Raw genomic sequence first — 19883 nt, forward strand, 5'->3', positions numbered from 1 at the left:
GCTGAAATTTACAGTTTACAGTTACCTTGTTGTTATTCAAAAGCCTCCACATAGATAAGGTCACACTGAGGGCAGTCATATAGCATTATCAAAGGCAGAGCCTTTCTGTGTGGACTGCATGTTTTCCCTGTGTTTACGTGGGTGCTGTATTATCTATATCATCTAGTTAGCATGCTAACCAGCTAGCCTCAACCTGTCCTGTCCAGTGGCGCTCCCAGAAAGTTTACAAAGGGGCGACGAGATGGGGTCACGGATAGTCAAAGGCATTTGGCTGGCTGTCTATGCATTTGTTCCTCTATTCTCTCAAAACAGATAGAAAATGACATCAACATACATACATAGTACCTGATGTAAAATATTACATAAAAACATATTATGCATACAGAACTCATTACACATTATGCATTTAGGCAGTGAGGTGGGCCCAGTGGTGTGCCCAGAATCAAAATTCATAATTTAATTTGGCACATTTAAAAAGATTGCCAGTAAATTCTCATCAGATATTAATCTACAACAGAGGTCAGATATAAAATGCATAAAGGGGAAATAAAATCAAATGAACAAAATACTGAAATAAACCGCTCCATGTGTTTTGTTCCAATGTGCTATAGAGATTATTTTGCAACTAAAGTGTGGGAAGAAACAAGAAAGGCCGATGCTTATCAGTATGAGTGAAAAACAAACAACCTCCAGTTCCTCTTTACACATAAAGATGTGTAGCAAGAATTAGTCATCACCACATTCACACCAGAGCTAATGTGTTTACGCATAGAAAAAAGTGAGCTTATATACTCTGCAGAATGTACAATAGGACATTAAATGGAAATTAAATAAAGTGCAAAGCAGAGATAATAATCGATGATGTATGTGAGAAAGCCTGCTGTTAACAAGTGGTGACATCATGACTACCCTAGTGGTAGTATGCAGTAGTTACATTATGTCACATTATATATCATGACTGACATTAATTGAACTGCAAGCTGACCCATAATGACCTCCTGTGTGATGATCTCAATACAAACTCTGAGCATGACAGCAGTTCTTATCTTCACATCAGAGTAAACAGAGCTCTCCTCTGGTTCATGTTGCTTCTCTGTTGAGATAATCAGAAAAAATATCAATACTTACTTCTTGCTACTTCAGGCCAAAACATCTCAAAATGATTGTCTATTTATTGCAACTATTTGGAGTACTCACCTTGTTTTCAAATGTTTTTAAGTTCAATCGAAGGATATGTCACATCCTGGATTTCATCTGCATTTGAAATACACATATTTTATAGTTAAATGATTTTATATCCCTCATTATCTGTCCCCTGAATCAGGGATCTCAAACCAGGGACCATGTTGAACCCTCCATCCCTCTTGCGCCGTCGCATGACATGATATAACATGGCATGAAGATATAATATAATTTGGCCTGCAAAATGTATTTTTTCTAGTTGTTTTATGTCAATTTAAACTAATGTAAATGAACAATAAATTCAAATTGGGATTCATCCCCTGGGTTTCATGGATGTCTATACAAATGTTTGCCCTAATGTTATCTAATTATTTTGTTTATTGTTCTACATATTGTTGTACATATCGTCTGTACAAAACAGTGGATGACATATTACAGTCTGGACCAAAGTGGTGTACTGTACCATTTTCAGTGTCTTCAGGGCCTTTGATTGATTCATGGAGACAATCATCACCTACAGAGCAGTGGAAATAAAGCCAAATTTAAATTAATCAATTTAACTGCATGATACTAAGTAATATGATATGAATGTCTGTAAAATACAGTTATATTTCAGTCTGGACCAAAGTGGTGGACCCACTGACTCCCAGTGGCTGCCACTGTATACTGTACCTTTATCAGTGTCTTCAGAGCCTTTGATTGATTCATAGATACAATCATCACCTACACAGCAGTGGAAATAAAGCCAAATTTAAATTAATCAATTTAACTGCATGATACTAAGTAATATGATATGAATGTCTGTAAAATACAGTTATATTTCAGTCTGGACCAAAGTGGTGGACCCACTGACTCCAAGTGGCTGCCACTGTATACTGTACCTTCATCTGTGTCTTCAGAGCCTTTGATTGATTCATATATACAATCATCACCTACAGAGCAGTGGAAATAAAGCCAAGGTCACATTAATCAATTTGAGTAAGTAAACATCCTGTGATATGAATATCTGTACAAGTACAGTTATATTACAGTCTGGATCAAAGTGGTGAACCCACTGATCAACATTGCTGTGGTTAGAGCCACAACACCAGTAGTCTCTTGGGATGGTGGCTCAATAGTTAGCACATCTTCCAACTTGAAGATTGCGGTTTTAAAACCTGGTTGGTAAAAGCTCTGTATGGACATTGCCAGTGTGAAGTTTTGTTATCTAGAAAAAGGAATACTAATAATAAGATTTTAAGTAATTTCATCCTGTTTTAAGACTTCTGGTAGCTGGGCATCCTGACTTGGTAGCCAGATTTGCTTACTGCAAGGAAAATATTTTTTTTGACATTGTTAATAAAAAAGAATGAACTGTACCGTTTTCAGTGTCTTCAGGGTGTGTGATTGATTCATAGAGAGAAGTATCACCTACAGAGCAGAATAAACCTTTTTAAACATATGATACTAATCTAACATACTCTGATTATTTCTAAATGTGTCTTTAAATGTGCGAATGCAAATAACATGTATATGATTAGTTTAAAAGTTTACCATGGAGAAGAGTGGAGTACATATCACATTGAGCCTCATTCTGGTTGACCACATGATTTGTATCGGAGTCCTGATTGACGCTCTCAGACTGGTTTGATCTACAACATGAAGCAAATACAACACATTTAAATAAGAACATGGAATGTATTGTTGTTATGTTCAAAAAGAGAGTGTTCAACCAACCTGATACAGCATGAACCTGTGAAATATATATTTGTTGTTAAATGGTTTGTACTTTGTGATAGTGCTATTCTATGGATAAAATGTGTAATATAGAATGTTAGATATCAGATTATGATAGAAGAAGGTCTCACCTTTGAACGGTCTGTAGTAACACAAAAGGAGCAGAAGAATGATGAGTATGATTCCACAAACCAACCTAACAATCGACGACACAGGAAATGAAGCGCTTTCAGGCCTGGACACTGCAATAATAATAAATAATAACTGTTATTATAGCAATGCAAATATTGTTTTAATCTTACTCACCGTTAACTGACATCTCTGTGCTGACACTTGTTTTGAGCATTCACACTTGTAGAAACCCTCATCTGACTTTGACACTGCAGAGATATTCAGCTCCCTTCTGATATCATTTTGAGTGAGTTTCTCATTTCGATAGAAAAACACATTGGACTCATTTGTTTGCCTTTCAATATGCAGCTATTTAGATATTTAGTTTACAAAGTGACAATATCAAAGTGGTATTTTTTGTTTGTTTGCTTTTATGAAAAATAGAAAAAGCTGTTGCCACATGCCAAACAACTCAAATGTGGACAAACTTCAAATGTAAAATATTAAAATTGTTTTTCAATTGTTTAAATAAATACCAAGCAGTTTGAAGTTGGTCCAGAGCTGAGTCTTTTGCCGTGCGGTTTTGCATTACCTGTATTTGACCAGCACCCGACTGAATTATACTGCTGTGAGAATGACTTCTGATTTTCTAACTGATTGTACATTGAATTTGATCAAAATAATCTTTTGGAACGGTTCAATGACATAAATATTGAGCTTTTTGAGTTAATGTTCAAAGAAAACAAAATGTGACAAAATACTGTCAAACACAGGTGACATTTCTGGCAAAAGTTTTGTTGTAACTTGTTTTGCCTACAAAGTTGCTATTAAATAATGATGAAGACTCATGTTGAAATATCATAAAACAGGCTAAACCGTTTTTGGTTAAATCTACAGAAAATAGTAACAACTATTTTGGTTACTGTTTGTCCCTTACGATCGCTTAAGATACCATGTACCAGAGGCCAGTGTACTGTACTCCACAATGCAGATGTACATAACATCTTGGGCTGAAACACATAATGGGATGTTTAAAATAATTTCTAAAAGAAAAAGAAAATGTAATGAAGCCATACTCTGTATAGTGATGTTGACGGCGTTGCTGAACTCTCCTGATCCAGACTCACACCAGTACACTGCATCACTCTGCTGAGAACTGTCTATGTTGCATGTGGATCTAGTCACTTTCCCCCTATAGAAGCAGTATGACTGGTAGCTGTTCTCAGTAAACCTCCGCAGTCTCCACTCAGTAGAGTTTCCCTCACAGTTCACTGAGACAGAGTCAGAGGTGACGTGTTGCAATCTGTCAGGACTCACTGTGAGAGACGCTGATGGATGAAAATCTGAAAAACAACATGTAATAATGGATCAAACAGAGACAGTGGTCTTAAGATTAATAATGTCATAATGCAAATATTCAGTTGCTTTTATTGCTGAGGATTAGTGCAAACATTGCAACAAAGGTGCAGCGTTTTGGTTAAACTATAAATTAAATCTGAATATCTGAAACTATTTAAATGATAATACAACAAACTAACAACACTGCTCTTGTCTGTAAAGTGGGAAACGTCCTGCCTTTAACTGCAACCTTTTAAAAATACAGGGGGTCAGTATTGTCATCCTAAAATTGCCTCTCTATACACAGTGCAATCTTGTTTGGTTTTTCATTTCCTGAATTTGACTGTTTTGTCTGACTGTACACCTAACTGACCTTGTTAGTGGACTTTAAACAAACCATGTCCTGCAAGTATCCAAAGTAAAAGTACTCATTGAAAGAGTTTCAGTCAACGTCTCATATCTCTCTTTTTATGTTTTTCATGATAAAGTTAAAGTGTTACCACAGTCAATGCATTACTTCTATTGGGGAGCATAAACATACACAGCCAATTTTTTGTCAACAAAGGTGTTAGTTTTCAAGGTACTTAAAAATAGATGAGCCGAGGTGATAAAACAACATCTGCTTCTTGAGAGGACAGACAGAAACAAACTGACCTCCAGACCAGACAAACATAGGTTTACTGTCCTGAGAGTAATACACTGGATCTCCTCTTCCAGCTCTGCACATATATCCTGCTGTGTGTATCTGTCCATGTACGATGTAGGAATCCTGTTCAGTCCCATTGCTGCTGCCAGGTAGCAGCTCATAGCTGTAGTTGGATGATAGATCAGGAACAGCCTTATACCAGTAGAACCTCCATCCTGCAGATGGATGTTCAACCTCACAGTTCAGAGTTACAGAGTCTCCAGGACTCAGCCATAATGGAGACACAGTGAGGACAGACTGAGGTTCTGTTGGAAAAGTGGTTTTTCAGAATGTAAACATGTATCAATAGTGGATCAAATGCATCCTGTACAATCAGTACATACAAACTTGAAGATTTACTTTACTTAAAACACATATCAACCAAACAGCCATTTAGTGCACTGTATAATATTAAAATAAATATGATGAGACTTACTGTCAAATACTGTCAATTTGATGGGATCACTCCAATCTGTTGAAGACTGTTGAGCATGTTTCATTCTGCCCTTACACCTGTACTCTCCACTGTGGGATACAGTAGCAGACCAAATACTGTGTTCATTTTGATTTGAAGGTTTTTCTGAGCTGGGTGTTTTCCATTCATACGTCCACTGAGTGTCTCCTACTCCCTGGATTTCACATCTGAAAGTGATCGTCTCACCACTGAATATCTGAGGCCAGTTGGGCTGAAGGGTCAAACTGGCCCTGTTGGAAACTGTTGACATCAAATACAAACAGGATTAAAAACTAACCAGATATAATGCAATCATTTTCTGCTATAATCTTTATATTAAACATTTAAAAAATCATATCAACATCTCCACCGTTAAAGCACAACAATTCTAATGTTGCAAATTGTTTAACAGACACTACTCACAAGGTCACTAAAGTGTCAAACAGTATTAATCGTAGCAACTGCTGAAGGAATACAAGAGCTCACAGTAGCGATCACAACAGTCTCCCACCGGATACATTTAGTACAGAGACTTGACTGTTTGACCCCAGCAATATGGAAAAACATTTTGGCGTAAGTGTTGTGCTTTATGTCTAGTGGTTAATAACAAATGGTTTCAATAAATTGTCTATTAACAAATCAGCAAAGTTTTACTCAACATTAGGATTTAAAGTTTATGGAACTTAAAATCCTAATAATTTTAATAAAAGAAAATTGTGATTTGGCATCAGTAACATTTATTTTTACCTTCCAGCACAATCTGTCATCACTAACCCTGTAAATCTAGAGAAATCTCAACAGTTTTTCGGCTGTGTGTGTTCACTCTACCTTTCATTTTGGTCATTTTCTTCTGAACACTCATTTGCATCACTCCAAATTTCTCAAAAAACAGTCACACCATGAGGTGTAAATACAACAGAGAAAAATCACAATTTACTATTGGAATATCTTATTAAAGGACATTTTTGTGAAGTGATATTAAAAATGTGGTATTTTAAGTAGTACAGTATTTATTATTGTAATTCATTAAACTATGCCACACATGTTAAAGTCCAGAAAAAGATAGGAATGATAGGAATATTACAGTTACTGTTGACTAATGTTCTGTTTTTTTCATAATTCAGTAGGCACTTCTGACAAATATTACAGATTCTATTTTCTTTTTCAGTCACTGGGGAAGAGGGACCACAAACAAAGCTCCACCCTCCTTCTGACAGTCCACCTGTTCAGCTCCAGACACATGATCATTTTTAATTTATGTTCTTTTTTGCTACTGTACCAAAATGAGTATTTTCTTTACTACTGATCACAGATTTTAATAATGCATATTGTTTTATTCCAGAAGAAATAACTAAACTCACCAGTTGCCTGAATGGTGACTTTATTGCTGTTCTCTGCGAAGAACAGTGGATCTCCTCTTCCTCCTCTGCAGTGGTAGAGACCTCCTTGTGAGACACTGATAACTCTGTCTGGTACACCATCCCTTATGAGCTGAGCTTCAGAAGAGTCTGATGTACGTTTGAACCAGTAGTATTTCCAGTCAAAAGAGCCCCAGACATAACAGGTCAGTGTCACAGTGCCCCCTACTGGTATGATGGTATTGTGTGCTGTCAGTGTGGTCTTAGGTTTATTTGCTGTTCAGTTTAGAGAAAAAACAAAAACAGGTAAATAACTTCCCTCAGAAAAATGTTGTTGCTTCATAACATAAACATAAAAATATTCACCATAACAGACTTATAAATAATCATACTCTTTGAACAATAAATCATTAAAAACTGTGCATGTAACACATGACACTCCTTGGTCAATAATACAGTCGTTACCACAAAGCTAACTAGTTGCTGTTGATGTATTATTAGTGCAGTTTTTCAGTGGACACAGAATAGCTATGGCGATCATGTGATGCATGGTTCCCATATAAAAAACGTTCACAGCTAGTAGGTAAAAGGTGTCCTGTTGGTGAGTTCAGCACAGATTCAGTGCGATTTTTAATCACTTGGACTTTAACTGTGTAGTTCTCTGTTCTTACCTGTGAATCATTAGAATTGAACAGTACAATGTATGATGGTTTCTCTAAAGTTATTCTGTTTTCACACTAAGGAACACAATTCCTTACTTCTGTTCTGCAAGCGACTTCATTATTATTGTTAGAGGGATAAATGTTTCCTGTGGCTTTATTTGTATGGATAAAAGCATAAAAGCATGTAATTTTCCATATGAATAACAGACAGTCCAACTTACGTGATACCTTCAATCTGATGACATTACTCCACTCTGTTGAGGAATATGAGTCATTTCTACCCTTACACCTGTATACTCCACTGTGGGACACAGTAGCACTGATAATCCTGTATTCACTTTTTGTTGGAGACTGTGAGTTTAATTTGTCTGGTTTCCATTCATACGTCCACTGAGCGTCTCCACCTCACATCTGAGAGTGATCGTCTCACCACTGAATATCTGAGGCCAGTTAGGTTGAACGGTCAAACTGGCCCTGTTGGGAACTGTTGACATCAGAAATGTCCAGTTAGGAAACAAACAGGATTAAAAACAAACCAAGAACAAAAAAAGAATACAAATGCAACTCAACATTTACAGTTCAAAGTACTCAAAGGTCAGAGGTCAGAGGTCGGCTCAAAGGCCAAAGTGCCAAGCAGTGTTAACAGCAGATGCTGAAGGGATAAAAGGGCTCAAAGAGAGTCACAGCACTCTACCAAATTCCAAAATATGAGTAGCCTTCCACAGGAGGCATTTAGTAAGCTTACAGTTTTATATGCCATGTGTCTAATATCAAGATCGTCTAGATTAGGCTGGTTACTGAAAATTCACAAACAGTTTAAATCCGAGGAACAAGTTAGAACCTGTTACTTATTTAACGTTAAGATTTTAAGGTTATGCAACTAAAATCTTAATCAAATAAAGAGATATTTAATTTGTTATCAATAACCCTTTACATCTAGAGAAACAGATGTGCTATGAGCCACCTCAACTTCCTTAAATTAACAACTACTGTATTAGTAGTAGCATTGTATAACTTTTTAATTCAGAACACTCAGAAACTCTCACACCAAAGCATGTAGAACTGCAGATCCACTAAAGGATACCGTATCAGTCTCACAGTTTGTCTCACTCAGAAGTGAAAAGACACACAGACTTTCACCCAAGAGACTGCTGTTAGAATCCTGAGTGAAACCAAAAGTCCACATTGATTTAGTCAGATACGATATTTTCCTAAACCCAACCAAGTAGATTTTGTTGCCTAAACCAAACTGCAAACTCAGCTAGCTTTATTTTGAAAGTGTAACTGCACATTGCGTATTTATTACTGCTAAAACATGACCCTACCCTGGTAGACCGGTGTGTGTGTGTGTGGACAGGGTTTGGTCTGATGCTGGGTTAACAAAAAGGAAACTAATAGAGGAAATATATTCATCTTTCATCATTGAAATATATCTAACAAAACAATATAGAAGCCATCCCTACTATTTAAAATCTAGAATAAAACAAGAAAATCCATCTCAGCTACAGTAAAACATTAAAGTTTTACAGTGTTATTTAATGGGGATTACACACAATTTTTACCTGATTACAGATATTTGTGATTACAATTATGTCTGTACACAAATACAAAGATCAAACAAATAGCCCATTGTCACCATGACGAAGAATATAATATATTTTTCAAACTTTTCTCAGAGAAGTAGAGGCACTGGGCCAACATCATTTCTTCATTAGGGCTCTTTTTTCTTCTGACAATGGATTTCTGCCACACCGTAGGCAGCTGTTGTGGAGGTAATCTAATCATTTTATAATTTGATATATGGAGTAAAATGATACGTATATGAAAGAACACAAATGCAAAAGAAGGAAGTGAACAAGAGTGAAACAGCAGGTGATAAATAGAAGATAAATAATGAATGAATAAATATTCTTTAAAAAACTGGGAAAAAACAATTGGTCATCTTCAGCATGTCTGTAGGGGAGTGTATTCAGCACTAAAATAAAGATTAAAACTTCATCAGACCATATTAATTGGCATTTAAAATCCAGCTATTGTTCGGTCAATTAACAGTATCAAACATTTCTGTGATGATATTCTGTGAGTTATTAAAGAGGTAGGATACAAATAAAGAAAATTATTTTTTTTAAATGAAATATATAAAATAAAATAAGCAATACATTTAAATCCAGAGGTACAATAACTTAGATCAGTGGTTCTCAAGCCGGGGGTGTTCCACAGACAGTTATCAGAAAAATGGGGAATATTCTAATTTCATCATTATTTCATTGATGTGAAGTTTGGCCAATGAGAGACTGTAAAATAATGACTCATCTGTTGGTTTCACACTCTTCACTGTTAATCTGCCAATCTACAGTATAGAGAGTTATGGAATAACCAAATCTTATCAGATGGGGATCGCAAATAAAAATAAAAATAATTGTCTGCGGCTTGATTTGTATCAATTTGTCAGTCCTTGAAACCAAAAAGGTTTGAGAACCACTGCCTTAGACCACATACTCTAAACCAAACCAAATCAGTGGCCAAGACAAAACTACCATGATGAGAAACGTCTGCCTCCGTAAGTCACAAAATAAAAAAGTCACTGATGTACTCACAGAATAACCCCAGCACACAGAGCAAAGTGTGCCCCATCTTCACATCCAGCACCGACACTGTCGCTCTGCTGCTCTGCTTCTGAGGAATTGTTTCTACTTTGCCACAATAAAGCAGAGAGAGAGGTTTTATTCCATGTAAATGGGAGGTTTTCATCAACTCCTCCTTCTGGGTATAGCTTTGTTCTTCCTTCCTTCCTTCCCTTTTACACAGAACTCAAACTGCAGTGGTTTTGACCACAACATACTTTGGCAGGTTTACACTTCCTGCCCACTGACAAGATATATTAGCTTGTCTGTTGTACAAAGGTTCCTTGTCCATAAAATATTGAATAACAAAGAAGTAATCACTGTCCATCAATGAAACATAAGACCATTGATTTTTAATCATATCACATCATAAACTACTATTGTATTGTTAATTTGTGCATGTTTTGCAGTATTTGTCCTCTGTTCTTGCATCCACTGAGCCTGTATTGCAATTAGATTAGTGTTCATGTATGTTTTTTTATACAGTGCATTCAGAAAGTATTCAAAACCTTCACCATCACATTTTGTTATATTGCAGCCTTATGTTAAAATCATTTAAATGTACGTTTTCCCCTTATTGATATACACTGATTACCCCATAATGACAACACAAGAACATGATTTTTTGAAATGTATTAAAAATTAAAAGTTGATGAATTATCAGACTGATTCAAACAAACATGTTGCTTTGGCTCTCCTCAAACTTACTTCTGTTTGTGAGACCATTTCAGTTTTACCCGAGCTCAGTCACTTCCTGTGGGTTAAGTCACGGACAAACTTGAAACCAAGATTTTAACAACCCAACATTATTCATATAGCACCTTTCATGCAGCCCAGTGCTTCACATAACAACACTGACACAACACAGATAAAAAAAATGAACATCAATGAATACACTTTTGAAGACTAAAAGTTAATACAATAAAAACAAAAACATCAATAAATAAAAGTTCATGTAAAAGTGTAGAAACTAAGCCTATAACACTACTGTAGATAGGTAGGCACTTTATTAATTATAAACACAACAGGCGTCATTACCCAGGACAGTTTCAGCATTCCTGGAGGGCCCAGGATCAGCACCTTGGACAGCGACAGTAACAGCGGAATGTTTTCCAAATGTTTTTCAAGATCCACCGGAGCTGAACAACCTTAATCACAGCTGAACTTAAAATATAAGGAAAAATATTGGGTGACAGTAACAGTTCACAGTAGTTTTGTGTTCATTCAAAAGCCTCCACACAGATACGGTCTCACTGAGAGCTGGCCCTCATAGCATTATCAAAATGCACATCCCAGCTGGGGCAGGGCGAGTTTACGTGGGTTTCCTCTGGGTGCTCCAGTTTCTCCCACCATCATAACATGTATGTGACGTTAATTCTTTAGTCAGTGCCCTTGAGGAAGGCACTGGCTCAGATCCGCTCCTAATACAATGGGTTAAATGCAGAGGATGAATATCCCTATGGGGATCAATAAAGGATAACTTAACATTTAGTTCATGTGGGCCAAAGCCAAAGCCTTAATTTGTTAAGAGGTCTGTATTAATTATTGAAAATAAGGTAACTAAATGTGACAAAAATACCAATATGAAGAAATACCAAAACACTTCCGTAGTTGTGTAGTTTTAAATGTCACCAATGCCCCTCTTCATTTGTGCCCTGATGCAATATATTCGTTATATATGTAAAACAGAATCACAACAATATTAGTTATAGTTATACAGTATGTACTGCTACAGAGCCAAAGTGTGTAGTTCTGTGCCACTGAAAACCAACTACATTACAGATACAAGTGCAACTTGTAAGTGCAACATGCTGGCTAAGAGAGGGGCAAGGACTTTATCTCCCTAGTAAACATATAGGGGTGTTGTGTGCCATCTTACAGTGTCATATGTAACCCTTAACTTAACTCCTAAACTTCAGATATAAAATACATCAAGCAGAAATCAAATAAGCAAAATACTGAAATAAACTGTTGCATGTGTTTTCTTCCATTAGGCTAAGATTATTTCGCAACTTGCGCCTAAGAAGAAACAATTGTATAAGCATGAGTGAAAAATAAACAACTTTCTTGTTCCACTTTTAACATAGATATGTGTTGCTGTGATAGCAAAAATTGGACAGTGTTATCACACATTCACACCATTGCTAAGGTGTCAGAAAAGAAGAAAAGAACACTGCAGGTTAAACACTGAGACTTCTGAGTACAATGCAAGGTAATAAACCTGTTAATAATTACATTATGACTTTCAGTTTCTGCAGCCACTGCATGCAGAGCAGTGTAAAGCCCAGACACTTTCTTCTAGTTTCTACCCACTGGTTGTGTGTAAATCAGCATAATGTAAATTATAAAGATAATGTACTCATGTTTTCAGCAAGTTGCATGTTAATTTTATATACCATGATTACCTATCATTATTCTTTTTGTAGACCACACAAACATAGTCACCTTGGTATCAGCATGTATGTGTCTGTCCACTGTGATTCATACAATAAAACTCACGGACCTAAGGATCTCTCTCCTACCCTGATTCTTTGACGACTGAACTATATCCATATCTGCTGACCCAAACCAGTTAAATCCTTTAGCAATTAAAACATAATGCTGGTGCAAAAACCAACCAGTTTCAAGCATTAGTGTGGTGCTAAAGATGGAACACATCGCTACCAGGAACTGAACCCTGGGAACGGAGCAAAGCAGGGTAATATGTTTAGCTTTGAAACGGGCAGGCTAGTTTAACCGGCATTCGCCGTTGTGTGTTAGTTTAACTGGCATTCGCCGTTGTGTGTGTGTGTATGTATGTACAGGCAGACTAGTTTAACCGGCGTTGTGTGTGTGTGTGTGCAGGTCCCAGCTTCGCCATTTTTTGTGTTTCTGTATCCTTCTGTGTATTTTAGATACATTTCATACATTTCCTGTTCCTGTATCTTTCTGTAGTGTGTAAATTGTTGTATTTTATTGTTACATTTCATATTTCATTCGAGTAAAGCTCGCGCAAGAGACACACATCTAATATCTTTTGTGATTATTTCTCCCCTCTTTAGTTTGAGGGATAACATAGACATTTTGTCACAAATTAGAATTGAGTAGGAGGGCTACATTTATTTGTAAAATAATCTTTAGGAACAACAATTCAATGACATGGATATTTTTGTAATGTAATGTAGATGTTGTACACAACAGAATTCTAATATATGTTGAAACACATAATGGGATGTTTAAAATCATTTATAAAAGAAAATATAATGAAACCATACTCAGTATAGTGATGTTGACGGCGTTGCTGAACTCTCCTGATCCAGACTCACACCAGTACACTGCATCACTCTGCTGGTAACTGTATATGTTGCATGTGGATCCAGTCATTGTCCCCCAGTAGGAGCAGTGTGACCAGTAGCTGTTCTCAGGAAACCTCATCACTCTCCACTCAGTAGAGTTTCCCTCACAGCTCACTGAGACAGAGTCAGAGGTGAAGTGTTGCACCTTGTCAGGACTCACTGTGAGAGACACTGATGGATGAAAATCTGAAAAACAACATGTAATAATGGATCAAACAGAGCACAGTGCTTTTAATGTCATAATATTAATTTGCTATTATTGTTTATTGTTGAGGATTAATGCAAACATTGCAACACAGTGCAGTGATTTTGGTCAAACTATGATTTCCATCTTGAAAACTTGCTACTATTTGATTACATTTTAAATGATAAATGTTCTACGTTTATTTGCCATCTTTTAAAGATACAGGGGGATTCATGTTGTGTTTTTCGTGACGAAGTTAAAGTGTGAGGACAGAAGGAAATAAGAAAATTCTGCCCAGTCCAGTATGTAAAACCACAAAGTAAGGTGGAAAGCTGGAAATATCATAAAGTCTTCTTATCGCCAAGCAGAGAATCAACCCCATGTTTGCCCTCTCTAACCAACGTCAATGTATCTCTCTGCAGTTCAACTGACAGTACTTTCTCCATCTCAATACCCTGACGCATATTTTCTACAATGACTTTTTTCTCCATCTCTAATTTCATGCGCAACACAACCAACTATTTCTGCTGCTCCAAAGTGAATCTAGCACCAGGACTCTTCAGTACGGAGGAAGGACCAACCTCTGCAGGGCCCAACAGAGACCGCTTCTTCCTACAACAGTAACACATTCATCTTTAACAAATTCATTTTCAAGTTTCACATCACTGTCTATTTTACTCTTCTATCCCCAACATCAGCTTTATAATAGTCAGCTATTTTAACCAACTGATCCTTTGTACACTCATCTAAAACCTCTTCAGCTACAAACGCTTTTACGACTTCATCACAAGAGCACACAGGAGAATGGGAATGCAATGTGTTAGGACCCACCAGTGCGCACAAAAGGCAGACACAGCCTCCTACTGGGCTTCTCTCTATCTGACTACCTAACCAAGAATCTAGCTCCATAACTCCCCTCTAGTCTTCATGAGGAGGTACTCGAGCACTGCAGCCCGCTGGTCCAAGAGAGGCGACCAAAAGAACAGCAACCACCTCGAAACCACGGATGTCTAGGGTGGCCATTTGTCCGGCTTTAGGCCGGACAGTCCGGCTTTTAAATGTGTGTCTGTGTGTGAAGTCGGACACTCATTTGTCCTCCTTTTGAGAAAATAACTAAAAATGTCGCCTTTTGACACATTACCTCGTTAGTTTAATACTTATTGGCTAAAAATGTGTGTCAAAATAAGTAATTTCATTGGTTACATTTTCGTGTGGTGACCTATAAACACATGGCTAATTTAAATATTCAAATGAGCCATGTGTTGATTCACCACGATCACCGCAGTTGCTAGGTTACCACCAGGCTGTCAATCAAGCTCTCAGACAGAGAACATAACGTGAGCTAACGTCGGTTGTTGGACTGAAATACTGAAAATGCTCACACTCATATGTAGATAGGCAAATCCTATACATCTGAAACAGAAGGTGCTGTATTTGTTTTCCCCTTTATCTATCCAGATAAGAACATTAAGAACAGTTTCTGTATGATGTTTATTAGACCTATGTAATCTGAATTGGAAGGGCACGTTGTCATGAGCTGTATCTTGTGTATTTATTATTAGCTATGTGGTATGTGTATGCACCTTTATGTAATCTGGTGGAAAAACATTAACATTTAAAACCGGATCATACCAAACAAATATCTGCTTGCGTGTCCCCGTGTATGCAAAGTGTCCTCCTTTTTGATGTGAAGGAAATGGCCACCCTACGGATGTCTCAATGTACACACCAATTATTTGTTAACATAGGTGTTAGTTTTCAATATAGCTACTTTATTATTTCTGTTGTGAAACGTTGTATAGAAAAAAGCTGTGTCCCAATTCAGGGGCTGCGTATTTCGCGCATGCGTATTTCCGTCCCTCCCCCACAGCATGCACTGCACATGCGTCATGCGCTCGGTATACTCGCCGTTCCCGACCTGTCGCGACACAATGTGAAGTCACGGGAGCGCCTTAACTATTTATACTTGCGCCGGTGGTCGCGACACTAGTTGCAGTCTTCTCCTGTCACGTTGTTTTCGTTTGAACAGGTAACGCGGAGACTTACAAATGTTTATGGGGAAAGGAAAGTGTAACTGAGGACTTCCTTGCAAAGTGTTTTTGACAAATGTCCACTAAATGCAGCATGTTTCTGAAGTTTAAAAAAATAATCGTGATTTCAATTTTGACCCAAATAATCGTGATTATGATTTTTTCCATAATCGAGCAGCCCTATGTTGGTCACAGACAGAAAATAGATGACATAACATCTGCTTCTTGAGAGGACAGACAGAAACAAACTGACCTCCAGACCAGACAAACTTGTGTTCACTATAATCAGTGTAATACACTGGATCTCCTCTTCCAGCTCTGCACTTATATCCTGCTGTGTGTGTCGGTCCATGTACGATGTAGGAATCCTGTTCAGTCCCATTGCTGCTGCCAGGTAGCAGCTCAGAGCTGTAGTAGTTGGATGATAGATCAGGAACAGTCTTATACCAGAAGAACCTCCATCCTGCAGATGGATGTTCAACCTCACAGTTCAGAGTTACAGAGTCTCCAGGACTCAGCCATAATGGAGACACAGTGAGGACAGACTGAGGTTCTGTTGGAAAGTGATTTTTCAGAATGTAAACATGTATCAATAGTGGATCAAATGCATCCTGTACAATCAGTACATACAAACTTTAAGAATAACTTTATTTAAAACACATATCAACCAAACAGCCATTTAGTGAACTGTATAATATTAAAATAAATATGATGAGACTTACTGTCTAATACTGTCAATTTGATGGGATCACTCCACTCTGTTGAAGACTGTTGAGCATGTTTCATTCTGCCCTTACAGCTGTACTCTCCACTGTGGGATACAGTAGCAGACCGAATACTGTGTTCATTTTGATTTGAAGGTTTTTCTGAGCTGGTTGTTTTCCATTCATACGTCCACTCAGTGTCTCCTCCGTCCTTGATCTCACATCTGAGTGTGATCTTCTCTCCGCTGTATATTGTAGACCAGTTTGGTTGCAGAGTCACAACAGCCTTGTTTGCAGCTGTTCACAGGAAAGATACAAAAATGAGAACATCATTCCATAGGCCTATTTATAAATAATTAATTATGAATACAAGATAGTTGTCTGTTTCAAAACGAATTCCAGACTCACTCATATTGTAGATACTGATTGGATCACTGTAGTCTGTGGGGTAAACTGTGTCTCCTCTTCCTCCTCTGCACCAGTAGAGTCCTCCCTGTGAGACTCTGATTTGTCCAGTTGAGAGGAAGACAACATCTGGTGTGGTCAGAGGTTCAGAGGTTTTCTCTCCTCTGTACCAGAAGTATTTCCAACCAGATGATGATGGGTTCACAGAGCAGGTCAGGGTCACACTGCCCCCTACAGGAATGTCTGTGTCATCAGCTCTCAGTTGGGCCTTTGGTGTTTGTGCTGTTTAATTTAGAACAAAGACATAAAAAAGGAAATTACTGTCACTGTGATTTAATCCAATGTAAATAGAGCAGCCCCCACAGGTAAGAAATGTTAACATGCCTTTAATTTATAGACTGGATACACAATAGTTTAATTCTTGAAAAGGAGCCCTGTTGCTGTTTCTGGTCTGTATCTGTAATGTAACTAACCAGGAGCACAATTCACCACATTTGCAACAAGAAAGTTAATTTTATTGTGATGCCCCACTGGATGCATACATAAATGCAACATTTCCAAATGTAAACACTGTCTGTGCAAAATAAGAGAACAACTTCAACTTTCATTGTATTAATACTGAAAAGAGCGCTAACACTAATCACTAGCTTTGGTTAATGTGTTTAATTGTATTATGCTCCTGAAGGAGTGCTAATGTAAATTCTAAGCCAATTGTTAGTTTGGTTAAGGAACAGCTCATAGCAGGGTAAAATATTTAAGGTGCATTGCACTTATTTTGTGTTAATATTAAAATCATTCAGCTTTAAATTGTTTGCTTGTTAGCCACGGTTAGCAACCAACCAGTCTAGTTGTTGTTGTTATACGTCATCTAGCGCGCGCCGGTAAACGTCCCATGCTGCGTTCATGCAGGCTCGGAAATGCTGAAGCCAACAGAACAAACATCGGTTATAAAAACCCGATACCGATAATTCCCGATATTACATTTTTTTAGTGATTATCAGCCGATAATATCGGAGGGTCGATATTTTCGGACATCCCTAATTGTTTGATTAAAGATACAGCATGTTGTTATGACTCTGTGTCATATTTGTATTTGAGTGATAGTGAGTGTTTGTGCTGTTCTCCCTCCTGTCTGCGGGTGGTGCTCTTCACACTGTTCAGTGTTTTCCTCAGTTTGTTGAATTGCAGGTTGTGGCTGGTGATTGGACGGGAGAACAAATGTGGTTACTTTAAAATGGAACTTGCTTCATTCTCTCTTTTCCCTGACTGTCAATCAAACTGTGCTGTGCCAAAATGTGTCGTGCTACCAAGTGTCTAATCTCTGAAGTATCTTGTAAAAGAGCAGACCTTACAGCTCTTTGGGTAAGAAAACCTTTTTGTTAATTTATTTTCCCCTGTTTATGTTAAGGACGAAGTACGATGCCTGTGTTTTCTTTTGTTTTCTTTTAGGTAAGTATCATAAAATGATATATGGTTCTGTTAACTGTTTTGGCCATGCTCTTCCCTACACCTGTTCTACCCTGATTTGGCATAAATAAATTCTGTTTGGACTGAATCTGCTGCAGCACTGGTTATCCTTGGGAGTGGGGAAAGAGGGGAGTCATTTTTATTTCATGCTCACGTTCCCCCCATAGGCCGAACACAACAATGTATTGATATACCATTCAGACTTTTTCTCAGGTCCTGTTTTGCACAAACCTAGAAATTCTATGAATTCATAAAATAAAATAAATATATAAAATGTCAGTTGTATGATAATTTGCTGCTGCACTAGTAAAAGTTACATTTATATAGGCCCTTTGGCAAAAAAGGAAATTACTGTCACTGTGATTTTGTCCAGTTTAAATAGTGCAGCCCCCAAAAGAAAAAAAAATTTAATTTGTAGACTTTAACTTTCATTAAGTTATATTATTAATACTAACGTTGAATTGAATTCATACACTGCATACAGTATATACTAATTTAATTCTGACAAAGGGCATCTGTTGCTGTTTCTGGTCTATCTCTGCTGTAACTAACCAATGCATGCAATTTACAATAAGCAAGGTACATTTTGCAGCATGAGATATTTTCCTCATTCTGACACAAATATCAAAACAAACATAAAGATTCAGCATGTTGTTATCACCCCCAGTCATATTTGTATTTTAGTGATTTCTGTGCTGTTTCCCCTCCTGTCTGAGGGTGGGGCTCTTCACCGTCTCTTCTCTGACCAACCAGACCGTGCAGTGCTACTAAGTGATTGATCTCTGTTGAACACAATATAAATATCTTCAAGAAGAGCAGTCCTGGGAGCTGTATGGGTGAGAAGACCTTTTTGTTGATCTATGTCTCTTGTTTATGTTAGGGGGAGGTAAGATGTCTGTCTTTTGTTTTCTTTTGTGAATTAGGTAAGTTAGTCTGTAAAATGATACGTTGTTATGTTTATTGTTTTGGCCATGCTCTCCCCAACGCCTGTTCTATCCTGATTATATTCATAAATCAATTCTGTTTGGACTGAATCTGCTGTAGCACTGGTTATCCTTGGGAGTGGGGAAAGAGAGGATTCATTTTTATTGTGTGCTCACGTTCCTCCTAGGCCAAGCAAAGCAATGTGCTGCTATATATTTCATACTCTTTCTCAAGTCCTGTTTTGCAGAAACTTCGAAATTCTATGTATTTACAAAATAAAATAAATATATAAAATGTTAGTTGTATAATAATTTGCTGCTACTGAATGTGACATTTGTGAAGGCAAAAACCTTTGTTCAAGTGTAGAAGAGCTAAACTTTTTTTTAATATACCTTCTATTTATCCTTTATATGTACCCACTCATCCTTTGCAGGGTCTTAGGGAGCTGGATCCTATCCCAGCTCATGCTGGGTGAGAGCAAGGTTACACCCTGGACAGGTTGTCAGTCTATCAAAGGGTTAATACATTACACAAACAACCATGAACACTAACTCCTGCAGGCAATGTAGATTAGCCAGTTAGGCAATTAATCTTACTAACAGTTGATCATTTATATTTCAAGAGAATACTTTGATTACTAGATACTTTTTCAGTTCCCATACAAAAAAATTTTTTTACTGAGCTAACATTAAGAGACTTTATTA

At 37.3% G+C, this 19883-nt stretch overlaps 1 protein-coding gene and 2 long non-coding RNA genes across 7 annotated transcripts in view; 1 reads left to right on the top strand and 2 right to left on the bottom strand.

Annotated features, from left to right (window-relative positions):
* The window catches only part of LOC127363445 (obscurin-like), a 116455-nt gene that overhangs the window by 51822 nt on the left and 44750 nt on the right, over positions 1-19883 (bottom strand). Inside the window, exon 5 of the mRNA XM_051399880.1 lies at positions 16933-17070. Coding sequence (XP_051255840.1) covers positions 16933-17070 — 138 coding nt within the window. The remainder of the gene's footprint in view (positions 1-16932; positions 17071-19883) is intronic.
* LOC127363450 (uncharacterized) overlaps positions 1-19883 on the top strand; it is a 95714-nt gene that overhangs the window by 47249 nt on the left and 28582 nt on the right. For 4 of the 5 annotated variants that reach the window (XR_007884862.1, XR_007884858.1, XR_007884859.1 and 1 more), the window contains one exon: positions 17962-18237. This is a non-coding gene — a long non-coding RNA (uncharacterized LOC127363450). Of the gene's footprint in view, positions 1-16903; positions 17001-17961; positions 18238-19883 lie in introns of those variants that run through there. The other variant, XR_007884860.1, reaches the window with a different exon arrangement.
* On the bottom strand, positions 2556-3029 carry LOC127363453 (uncharacterized). Its single transcript, XR_007884865.1, has 3 exons — positions 2899-3029; positions 2716-2813; positions 2556-2592 (listed from the first exon to the last, which is right to left on the bottom strand). It is a non-coding gene; the product is annotated as an uncharacterized LOC127363453 (long non-coding RNA).

This window comes from Dicentrarchus labrax, unplaced genomic scaffold (assembly GCF_905237075.1).
Source record: "Dicentrarchus labrax unplaced genomic scaffold, dlabrax2021, whole genome shotgun sequence".
Classification (NCBI taxonomy): domain Eukaryota; kingdom Metazoa; phylum Chordata; class Actinopteri; family Moronidae; genus Dicentrarchus; species Dicentrarchus labrax.